General features: G+C 38.1%; 1 protein-coding gene across 2 annotated transcripts in view; it reads right to left on the bottom strand.

Annotated features, from left to right (window-relative positions):
- ARID2 (AT-rich interaction domain 2) overlaps window positions 1-12,793 on the bottom strand; it is a 105,345-nt gene that overhangs the window by 91,404 nt on the left and 1,148 nt on the right. For both annotated transcript variants that reach the window (XM_048065822.2, XM_013198991.3), the window contains exon 3: window positions 11,580-11,677. In XM_048065822.2, the coding sequence (XP_047921779.2) occupies window positions 11,580-11,677 (98 nt within the window). The remainder of the gene's footprint in view (window positions 1-11,579; window positions 11,678-12,793) is intronic.

The raw sequence follows: 12,793 nt of genomic DNA, 5'->3' as shown, positions 1-12,793 counted from the left end.
TGAGCAAAAAAAAGCTTTGACAGAAAATGTATGGTCCTGAAAGTCCCTTCTACCTGGTGGCCTTCTCCAGCTGAATTCTGTCCAACGCACGCTTTAAAATTTCATCTGGTAAGGCAATCTGATCAACAATCCTGCACGTTTGTGCCGGTGCTGTATGTTATATGGCATGTCAACAATCATATTTATGTTGTACCTACTTCACTATAACTTCCCATCATTATTTCCACAATGTAAAGAAGGTTTTAATCATATTTATTCTGACGTTGCCAGTGCTGTAAGTCAGCAATACTACGCATCACACTATACCAGTAAAATTATAATAAAATATGAGTAAATTCTTTGATACTTTTCTCGAAACAATAAATAATGGTAACAGGTACTTCTGCACAAATAATTGAATCAAAGTTTGGATATACATCTCCATACTGAATATATAAAATGAGTTTTAAGTTGATTTTAAAAGCTAAAAGCATTTGTTCTATTTCTTTCCATCAGCTGGATCCCTACCAGGTGTCAACTGGTATCAACAGCTGTTTGTTTTCCAGACTTGGCTAGATCACCAAGCAGGCCAAAACCCCAAAATGCTTAAATTCATTTAATCATATAAAAAACAAATCCTTTTGTTTTCATAAACTCTCAAAAAAATATACGTGTACATACACACACCTTGAGTTTGCAACTTCTGCTTGTATGCAAAGGCCTCCTGAGGACAACTAAAGAAACGAACACCCTGCGGTATCGTAGGTTTTGAGTGTCTTTATTGACTTCTCTTTTTCAGGCTCTTTCCTTGCTAAAACACGCACGCTTCGTGCTAATATACATGGTCCAGATCTTACACAGATACCTTTAAAAGCACAGGTGCAGGACTGACACAGAATGCACCGGTACCAGCCCAGCTCTGAACAGGGATGAGATTCTCCCTAAGCAGGTCTAAAGAGAATTCCACGTGGGCAAAGGTCCCCAGCGTAGCTCTTATGGCAGACCTATATAAGCCCCAAATCACCATAAAGCTAACAGAATATTTTGGCTTCCTACTGGGCACATAAATATACAGAGAATCACCACTTTAAACTGCATCACACAGAGATATCCATACAGAAATACAGCAGTGCATTTGGGGAAGCTAGGTGTTTGTGTACGGTTACGTGCAGAACAGTAGACTATTTTAAAGTCACCTTTCTCTTTGATCTTACTTCAGAAGCACTTTCTTCAACAGCCGAGCTAACTTTGTTTAAAATACAATTAAACTTACTAGGAGAATGCAAGCTACTACAGAAAAATAGGATTTGTGTACATGTTATGTAAAAATCTTAGAAAAGAATAAAATCTTGTATGTATCTATGACAAAAACCACATTTTTAGAAATTAAATTTTATTTCAGTCATAACAGCATGTTGTCTATAAGACATACTAATGAAACATTACTGAATGCGATGGTCCTTGTCACTGAGTATTGTACTTTAATTTTCTAATCTTTTACACTTTCACTCCAGTTCTATATGCATTGATTAACATAACTTTCTAACAAATTACTTCATGTTATACTCAGAGAATCACATGGTGTTCAACAGGATAACCAGTTTAGCTAAGTTTGAAGGAAAAAGTACTTTGAAGCATTTGAAGAAAAACACTAAAGGTATCCCAACCTGTGTGGTAGTTAGGGCCCTGTATATTCTTTATATCTAATTAAACACAGTAATAATTTACTACAGTGGTCAGCCTTTGCACATAATTCTGTTCAGAAACAAAACTTTTACTAAGATAAAAATTGTATTTCTATACCTGACGATTACAAAAATGACCTTGGAAGAACAAACAAAATGCACACCAATGCTGCAATGCCTGACTGGGTCTGCAGAGTACCTGAAAGCACATTTTTGAGATGTGTGAAATACCTTTCAGATATTGGTCTAGATCCTGTGAATTCTGCATGTCCACAGCTGCAGAATTTTTTTTCCAAGTACCATGGAATCTATTATCGTTTTGCTGTAAAATTCAGTATTTTACGGTTGCTAGGCACCTGACATTTAGTGCTTTGTCCTCTTGCCCTTTTACCTGCATACACCTTTTCTTTCCTTCAGTTTTCTTTACAATTAGGAACTCATTTGATTACAGTAAATATTCCATGTGCAGTCAATGGGTACAGACACCAAGGGGTCAAGCACCAGAAGATGAATTCCAGCTTGCAGTGAAAGATTGAGAAGACGGTGATTAGCAGGGAAGGAGAGACTAGCAGCCAGAGTAAACAGCATCACAGGTGATTCCCCCTCAGACCACAAGCAAAGCAAAATAATTTCTGAATTGGCCCATGTGGGTAATACTGTGGAAGCTGAGACAGTGGGGAACGGTTGCCCAGAAAGCACACCCAAAAACTCCTCAGAAATAACTACTATTGTGTAAAATCAATTAACATCTAAGCAATGAGTCTGAATTGTATGTATGTATGTGAAAAAAATAAGTAAATCTCCCAGTGACACAACAGATTAATACTGACGTAGGATTTATTACCATTTACTACAGAGAGTGTAAGGCTCTATTATAAAGGATATACTCTAGAGACAAAAGATATGGTTGCATATTCATACTTAAATGAGGTCAATCCTGATCTTTTCAGGTATTTACTGTGCAACTGTAGCATTATATGAACAATGACTGTTCGTTTCAAATGTAAATTTTCCCAGGTTTCCATTGATGGTATCAGGAAGAGAAAAGTATTTGAGAAACTGTTCTGCAATCTCCAGTGTTTCAAAGCTCTACTATCTTCCCCCAAATTACAGAGGATATATGTGAACTCTGTAGCCTGGAACTGTTTACCTGGCTGGGTTCTACAGCATTTACTCAGGGTCACCAACACCCAGAGACTCCTGAGAAAAATAATTGTGTAGGGGAAGCAGTGCTTCTAAGTTTACTTCCACAAGTTTTCTTTTAATACAAACACGTTTAAAATATATGTGTGTATATATATATATATATCACACAGTTGTACTACACCTATCCTACACTGTAATTATTGTTAGCATGCTAAGATCATGCCATATTTACCCCCCAATTAAACTATTATCATTTTACTAAATTAAGTCCCTGGGATGTATCCCTGAAGAACAGCTACCCCGACACATTATGTCCCAATAACACACAATATTGTAACACTACTACAAAACACTTCTCAGAAGAACTTTAACAGAGCTACTTAAAGCTAGTCATATGATTTAGTGATTTACAGAGCTGAGAATCTCTACACATGGATTATCATGGAAGCACAGCAACCTTTGGACCGGGAGGCAGAGGCCAACTGGCAGACGTCACGGTACGTAACAGTCGAGAAACACAGGTAGCCATAAGTTTGACCCACCTAAACTTCAGCGAGCAAACATAGGAAAACTCTTTAACAAACACTGTGATAGGAAAGGTCTCTCTGAATCACAGTGACCGTGTTACTACACAGGATTTTTCTGCAGTTGAGGAAGCTATGAACTGACAACTAACCCTGTAAATTATTCTGAAGGAATACTAATCAGAGCCGTTGCTCCTCCCACACCAATAAAATAGGAAAATAATACGAACACAGTTCACTGTTGCAGAGAAACATGCTCTACTGCGTCATTCAGCAGAACTCCACTCTGTTATGACAGTAAGCAATCCTTCTTGCAGCATAGCTGGCTTGCTACAATTTATCTAGAGTTAAAAGAAATGTTCGCACACTCAGTTTAAAGATAGAAAACAAAAAGTAGAGAACTCGGTGTCGCTACCTTGTTGCCGAAAACCTAATTCAGGTCTGCTTAGACTTGAACTCATTGCTCCAAGGAGACTGTATTTTAGATCTGATACCTAGCTCACTAATCTAGTACCTCAGGCAAAGCCTAAGCTCACTATTCTGGGTACCATCTTGCTGTTTTATTATCCTTCCTTAAGATAAGCTTCTTTCTTTCTACCATTCCAATATTTCTCTGCTTAGGTATCCCAAGTTTATCTATTCCCTAAGGAATAAAGATTGTTCTTCCTCTCATCTATGCTACATTTTCTGCTTCTTAGTACTGCAGAGGGCAAACAAGCTTATGAATAGTTTTATTTTCCTCATATATTCCTAATTTATATTCATTTTCAAATATTTAAGATATGACATAGAAGCATGAAGAGACGCAATCCCTGCATTAAAGAGCTTACAGTCTCACACTTCTCTGTGAGATAGGTAAACAAACATCAATATACTCACTTTATAAATATGAATAAAAAGATGGCAAATGATTTAACTAAGGCCACAGAATAAATATGTATCGGACTGATAAGCAGAAAGAAGATCGAGTGATGGGATCTCTGGCCTACACCCAATTCCCTTTACGGACTATGTATCTTGTAACAATGTGGACCAGTACTAGAGTTACTCCAAGTAGTCCCAGTTAAGCTGAAAGGCACCACTTTGACACTCTAAACAAGCATTTTAAAACAAACCACAAAAATCCCTTCTCATAATCTGTTGCAAACTCAGTTTTCACTCTTCCAGTTCACAGAACACAACCCCAGCCTGCTTTATTTTTCCAGCAGCGCCTCCTCAGCTGGCGATTGGAGAAGAATTCTAAAAGATGGCAAGTATCAGTAGCCCCCTTTTATGGGCTGCTTGAGTAAGGCTCAGGAAGAAGAAATTTGACTAGCAGAACTGGCATCTAGTATTAAACAACAACAACAACAAGGTATTACTACGTTTGGATCTCATTCTCATTTGACACATGCTCTTAAAGTAGTGGTCTGAACCTGTGTGTTCCCCTAGCACAAACCATACCTCTCTACTTCACTACTGGGGAAAGCAGGGAAGGGGCTAGGATGGGAAAGAGTATGAAAGCTTTATCTATCAAGGTTTAACTGCAAATAAAGAAGTTAATTAAAGCCTATTAGCAGTAAAAGAAAGAAGAAGGCTGAAACTCCTTTTCCTAGCCCAGGCTTACTCCACTTTAGTAAGGAAAGAAGCGCTATCCTTCCATCCTTGAACATCTCGATCTTGCTGCAATATGCTTACCGTTTATTCAAACCTAAGACATTACCACAGCTATTAATAATTTAAAAGCATAAATTAATTTTTATATTGTTTCAACTGAAGATCAGAAAATGGTTTTAATATATAAACTTTCCACCGGCTATTAGAAGATTCAGAAGTCACCAAGATTATTACGGTGTTTCCAGAAACTTGCTTTTTGTAGGTTATTAGTTCTGACATCTGTCTAGATAAGCTTTCAAGTTAAGCAATCAGTATTCTGCATTAAAGCTGAGGAACAACACTCCCCCCTCTCCCAATAAACCAATATATTTCACCTCAGCAGCAGTGATTTAGGTCACCATTTCTAACAAAAAGCTTGCAGGAAAATGCTCAGGAAGAGAAAGTACGTTAACATTCATCTCACTAATTTTTCACTCCATTTTTTCAGCCAGAGTTCACTCTCTGCAGGAAAAGCTCACAAACTTTGATAGAGGTCAAACTCATCTGCATAGTGACTAGTATCACCACATCACTCTAAGAGGGATTTTAAGGTAACTTTGTTTCCTTTCCCCTGCTGCTTGCCCTCTTGAGAAGAGGCCTGTTGCAGATTTTGTGTTACAAAAATTCTTCTCTCCTTTGAGCAGATTCGCAGCAACTCCAACAAAATATCCGTCCACATAAATAACTCCTAGGGAGAGACCTTCTGGGGTTTTAACAACCAACATATCTAATTCCCCTAAATAAAGCTTTAGAGCATGAACAGTAACTACTCCTGACGGTAAATATGTTGATTGCATTATTACAGTACAACTAAAACAAAATTCCCCCTCCAACTATGTGAAATATTCGCTTAAAACTTAAAGGCAAGGCCTCCGATGCCTGACTGAAACATGCACTACAATTCTTATCGGGGGGGGGGGGGAATAATTTAACGAACAAATCACAAAAATGCCATCCACGTATTTGTTTTCTGTCCTGCCAACGACTGCAGGATTTGTGACAAAATTAAGTGCGACAGATTTTTCAGGTGAAGTCTGCAGAGCTGCAATAAAAGTCTATAACTGTGTAAGATGAAAGCCTTCACTGTAGTGTTTTTCAAGGATGGACAGAACCTGTAGGGTCATCGGGTCCACTTCTCTGCCAGTCCTGGCTCGTTACCTCCAACACAGGTATTAGCGCCCTGACCAGGCTAGTTCTGAATGACGCATGGTGTGGGTTTCCCCCCAGCTCTGCTTGTCATACCAGTCAGAAGCTGAACAGGTATATCTGAGGGGTTTTGTGCTGCTGTCTGCTCTGAATTTTCTCCGTCAGTTTCATCTCAGCTTACACATTAACATAGCTCCTTATCTTTGTTAAAATTATCTCTCTTTTAAGTATGTAGGCCTTTCAAAATCCTGGTAAGATACCATGTCCCCTTTTCACCCAAAATATTCATTTAGCCATGCAAAACGTATTTATTTCTCAACTATTATTATTTTTTTAATCAGTTAGTCCTTTCAGCCTTCTAAATATTTTCTTGCTCTTCTCTAAGCTTCTGCCAAGTTGCCACACCTGTTGCAAAGGTACTGGGAGTAAAACAGTCCTTAAAATACAGTCACACAGTCTCATACAAAACCCAATCTCCCACTTTTTCAGTGCCTCACCGGGTGCACCCTAAACTCATTCTTTTTTTCTTTTCTTTTTTTTTTTTGTGATGTTTTTTTGTTTGTTTGTTTTGATTTTGTTTTCTTTTACAAAGTCTATGTATCATATTGCAAATTGGGGCCTGTTCTTCCTGTCAGAAGCATGCACAACCCCTTTTCATATGAAAGAGAGCTGGGTGCACACAACTGACAGGATTATCAGGCCCGTGGTATCACTCCTATCCCTTTTTCAGCAGTACTGCTTTCCAGGTTATTCCCACGCAGTGAATACCTGTTTTGGATTACTGTCCCTCAAATGTATTAGCTTGCATTTGGCTAACTAAATCTCATTTGTATTTTCCAACAACGTGTCTAATTTCTTTAGATAACTGTTTGTTTTTTTTCTGCCCTGACTTACGCTGAACTCTTCCCACTTTATCATCTGCTAATGTCACTAGTGTACTGCTCACTTTCACATCAAGTTCACTGATACAGACACTAAATATGCCTAAAATGGCTAAACTTGTATCACTGCATGCATATGTGAGCACTCATGCTACTCTTTTAGCACCTAAAACTGCTGTGACTCACCGAACATATTCTCCATACTTTGTTCTATTTTTGTTTATGGTCGTTCACTCCATTTTTCACTCAGATGACACTCCATATACATAAATAATTTGTTAATGAGAGATTTAGAGGTGTATTTGTATTTTAGGAAAATATGTAAAATATTATTACAGCTACAACTTTCTCTTCATCCACTAGGGCCTCAAACCAGTCCTGTACTCAACCATACTCACTGATCTGTGTGCAGATGTTGTTGCAGTATCAGATCCCAATTTTAAACACTGAGCAAATATAATGAAAAAAATAAAAGCCTCTTTTAAAGTAATTTTGCTTGGAAAATTCCAGACTTTTTATTGCTGTTTTCCTAATATTTCTGCCATTATTTTACGAGCACCAGCAATTAGAATCCCATAAATTTATCTAGTTTTTCAGGTCATACTCTTTTTTTGTTTTTGTTTTGTTTTTTAAGAACTAAATCAGTACTACTATTCAATTTCTTAGTGCCATCTTGAATATCAAATTACTTAAATATCTTTGTATCTTTCGAACGTCCCCTCTATTTGTTGTCAATAACAATTTCACACAGTCCTGATTTTTAACTGCTCACACTTTTTTATCCTACCATGTATGCAATTTCAGGAAGTTCAGCATAATGGCTTGTCTTTACAGTAACTTTATGCCCCTTTCCATTTATAAACTGACCTATTTTCTCTCTGCTTGACTTCCCCTTACCTCCCCACTATTTACAACAGCAAATTCTTATTCACGTTTAACTAGTATTAACTCATTCTGCCACCTTGACCAAATGCTTTGCAGAACTGAGACCCAAACTTACTTTACCTGGCACTTAGCCTTTTCCCATAATTTCTCTTACAGCAGACAAATACTTTTTAAAAGCAAACTGTTTTTTAATTCAGCTATTCATACTTCATTTGCACAAGGTCTCGCTTCCAAAGAATAGATGAAGACCCACAACAGAAATAAATGTATCACTTACGCTCACATGAAAAGCAACAGAACCTTATACTAACACGCGAGGTCACATCAGCCCAATTCTTTGTAGGACTGTAACCTAATCAATCATTAACATAAAAAACAAGTTGTATTTCATGTTAACTTTATTTTCACCTACTGCATGTTTACCAACTAACAAAAATGTAAAAGTGTGCCCACATTACCAATATTTACATTTATTACTCCATATTAAAATATTTTCATTAACATTATAAAATAATCTTTAGAGATGCATTTAGAAAATGCTTTACTAATTCACCTCAATTGAGATGAAACATCTAATTTGCACTACATGCAAGGGAATTACACTCTGTGATGCTGTAGAGCCTTACAGAACTACATTAACAAGTACAGTCTATCAATGGTTATCGGCACTGTGGCTTTTGACTGCTCACTAAGAACCACAGTGCATAAATTACTTCACCTGTCAAACAGCTCAAAGCAATGCAGGCACAAAGTTTGAATGGTTCAGACTTTCCCTATTACAAATAACTTTTTCCAGTGAGAGCGAAGGAGGAGCCGTGCAAGGGAAAAGGGGTAGATGGGATGGTCTATCATAACCTATCAAAATTACATCATAAGTTTAAACAATTCACATCTTTAATGAGCTAACATTCCCAAAGACATCCAACAAAAATCCACAAGTCAAAATGAAAAAGTTATTTAAACGAAACAGAAGACACACCTCACAACTGCCTAGAAAAAAAGTTAATCTGATGATTGTTTTGCAAAACGTTTGGTATAATTAAGCCAACAGGACTACTAACGCGACACAAAATAAATTCAACTTTCTAAATTATTTAAACAGTAATTTTAAGTCAAAATGACAGCATTATTAGAGATAACACAGCAAAACGAGCAAGGGGTTCCTGTAGCTTGAGATCTTATCTCAGCCAACATGGTATGCCAGATGTTTCATAGAAAGAAGCAACTTTCATCACAGACTATCACAGATCCAAATCCGCAAACGTATTCATGTAGGTACACACCACCAAATCCCTCTGAATTCATGAGGATCCTATCTGCCAGGCAGATCACTGCGTCACTTTATAGGGCACAACACACAATTTGATAAAAATGTATATTAAAGTTAACAGGCCTCAATTTGCTTGGCTTTGTTTGCAAAGTCATTACAATAGTGGGGCCAAGACTCCAGTCATACTTGAGACTAAAAAGGAACATTTTTTTCCAAGGGGAACTGCTGAGCAGCTCATGAAAACCTAGCCTTATAAGAAACCTCAGGTTATGTTCTTCAACACTGATAACACAAAACAGTTTTTACAAATTTAGCATGAGAGTACTTTTCTTTCCCTATAACCAAATTCCCCCCAAACCCTTCAACGTTAAGGCTAAACGACCATGAAACTAGAGGAGATATATGTGTATACACAGTCATATTACTGCACAGGTAGGGTGGTGAACTCAGCTGGAAAACACTTCACTTCAAACTTAGATTATGTTAGAAGCAACAGCGAGTAAAGCAGTAATTCAAAAAACAAAAACAAACCACCCCCCAAACAACCACCTTGACAGTTTATTTCAGAATGGCCTACGTAAATGATAGAGATTATGATAAATCAAACATTTTCAAAGATTCTTCATCTTAACTGTTTATCAACTTTTTTTTCCTAAATTCCAAATAAATAACAAAAAAAACCACTTTCAATTATTTGTATCTAATCATTCAGACACATTTTCAGCAACTGTATATAAAATAACGTCAATATCAGCATGGTAAAAATAAAAATAACATTTTTGGATGTTTGATTCTTAATTATAAAGTAGTATCTTATTAAAAATTAATAGTCATTAGAAGGCTAAATTAACATTAATTTCCTTAACTATCATAGCATATAAATGCTTCCAAAATACAATTGACACACCACCTTACGTCACAGTGCAATAAGTTAGGCTTTCAAGCACTTCTAAAATACAGAAAATAATAAAAAAAAATCATTTTGCAAAATAAATGTGAAATCTAGTCAGGTAATAAACTACACGGTCCACCAGAAGAAGTCAAAAAGCAAAAACTATTTTCTATGATCCAACAAATGTTTAGCAACACTACCAGAATACTATGTATTAGAGAGAGAAAATAAACAGAAAGGGACATCCTGAAGGGAGCTTCCCACTTCATTCCTAGGCCTACCAGCAATCATAAACTTTGCTAAAGCTATTAACCATGGCAATTTCTTTCCTTAGTCTGGATCTTAAAGCAATCATATGTCATCACCAAAAAAAGAAAAATTCAGTAACTACAGATCTCTGACTAAGGTTTTCCAGACATCATTGTAACTCAATAACTGCTCTACTGTGCTCTGAACTCTACAGCTTCAAGCTGGAAGTCAATCTAGGACAACCAATAGAAAGTGCACCTGTACAATTACTGCATTTCCTAATTCAGAAGGCCAAACTAGAGACAGATAAAGCTTGTGTGTACTCAGATCACCAAAACAGAAGTCCAAAAGCCCATACATCTTTTGTACACATTGCACATCTATCTTAGCATTAACTACAATGAAAAAATACCATCTATATAGTTCAGAAACATAAAATTACATTCCTTAACCAATGTACATTAAACTTGATTCTAAATTAAATATAATCATGTCTATATAGCATCTAGAAACGCTATACATGCAATAACTGTAAAATCTTTCACAAAAAAATAACCACTAAGTTAATCAAAATTAATTTCTTTTTAAAAATCATTTAATAACAGGACAGTACCACATACAGTAATTTAAAATATTCAATGTAAACTCCATGCTACATTTAAAAAAAAAAAATCTGCATCTTAAAAAAATAATCTGCATGACTTCAAGGAATATAAACTTATTTTTAAAAACTGCAAAAATCTACTATTTTTCAAGTAACAGGAAAAAAATATTTATCTTTGTACTCTAAAATAAAACATAATGTATGCTGCTGGTAATTGATAACAGTATAATTTAGACTGCTTTGGATATCTTCCTACAGATGCATTTTCCTTCAATGTCTGACCCCACTGAACAGTAAACAAGTTTACATATAGGAACACATTTCAGTGGTTCAAAAATTTAACTAAGTTTCTGTAACTACAATAACAGGATCTCTTAGTAACTGTCCTTTAGTACCACCGTTCTAAAATAATCAATTAAAATGGCTCTGACATGGATTGTTTATATACTTAGGATCCCCTGAAAGTTTAAGGCTTGCATCTGTAAAATACAAATAAAATAACTGCAGACCATAATTACCTTTAAGTGATCACTGCAGCAGACAAATAAGGAATTAGAAGTCCTTTCTGGTTTATTTTGTAGCATTTTTTTTAAGAGTAGGGGTATTTTTATTATTGCACACACCGACAACCAAATATAATCCCACACTCAAAAATACTACTGCAACAGCTTGATAGCACTCACCGCAAGTAATACTGTTTTAAAGCGAAGGCAGCGTTAGAACAACTTCTGGGAAAGTTAAACTCCTCTACAATTTCTCCCCACTGATTCTTCTCAGATACCTGTCAAAAACAACACACGGGCCGAGATACACAACGTACACACAAACACTGCCGTCGACAGCGAACATCGCAAAAAAAAAAACCCACGAGCTGCCACGAAGTAAATAGATAAATATATATAGAAGAAAAAAAAAATAGGAATGTATATGGGATTTGGGACTGTATTTGTTACTAACAGCCGCTAATATTTCCCCTTCGGGAACAATCCCGCTCCTCGCCGACATTTTCCCCGATTATTGTATTTTGTTTTATTTCGGGGGGCACGGCCGGGAGGGCCCGCATTGTTTTGGGGTTTGTTTGTTTTTGTTTTTACTGCCTGGACAATAACCAATCGGGAGTCCCTCTGTCGCCCCCTTTTAAATCCTACCGCGGTCCGTTAAAAACCCAAAGAAGTTTAAAATAATGCAGGCAAGTCTGGGAGGGGGCGCCCCCTGGGCTGCGGGGTGCGGGGGAGCGGGGGAGCCCTCCCGATGGGTCCCCCCACGACAGCTCCCCAGCCACAGAGAGGCCTTTCTTTTGAGGCCTACATTTCTGTCCCTAGCCTTGAAGCCTAAAGATGGCTATTTGATTACACACCGTCTTGGGTGCCCCTTTTGTTATTTTTCCCCGGGAAGGGCTCGGAGGGCAGCGCCTGGCCCCCCCCCGGCCGCGAGGATCGTTCCCTAGCCCATGCTCCGTGCCGATTATCGATGTTAAACATGCCCGCTAATTTTGAGTTGCACTAAAACTGCGCTCAGACTCTCTCCTCTCTCTGTCTCTCCCTCTCAGAGGCGCACACACAAGCTGCGACCACAAGCGAAACAAACTGCCCCTCACGGCCCCAAACGCCCCGCTCCCCCCTCGCCTTCCCCCGGCGACGGGGGGCAGGGGGCCGGGGCCCGGCCGGGGGCGGGGGGGGGGCCGGCCAGGGGGTCCGCCGTACCCCCGGATCCCCCTCCATCGCTCCGCCGACAAGGCCAAGGCACCAACCTGCCTGCCTGCTTGCTTCCTTCTTCCACCCCCCACCTTCTCTAACCGGCTTTAAATAGGACGGTTCCCGGCCACCCCGGCTCCCCCCGCCGCCCCCGGGGGTCAGAGGAGACTTTTGGGAAGAGGTTAGCGGGAGGGAAAGCCAAA

Source organism: Anser cygnoides, chromosome 1 (assembly GCF_040182565.1).
Source record: "Anser cygnoides isolate HZ-2024a breed goose chromosome 1, Taihu_goose_T2T_genome, whole genome shotgun sequence".
NCBI classification, from domain to species: domain Eukaryota; kingdom Metazoa; phylum Chordata; class Aves; order Anseriformes; family Anatidae; genus Anser; species Anser cygnoides.
Note: the sequence above shows the minus strand (reverse complement) of the source record. Positions and strands in the feature narration are given on the sequence as shown.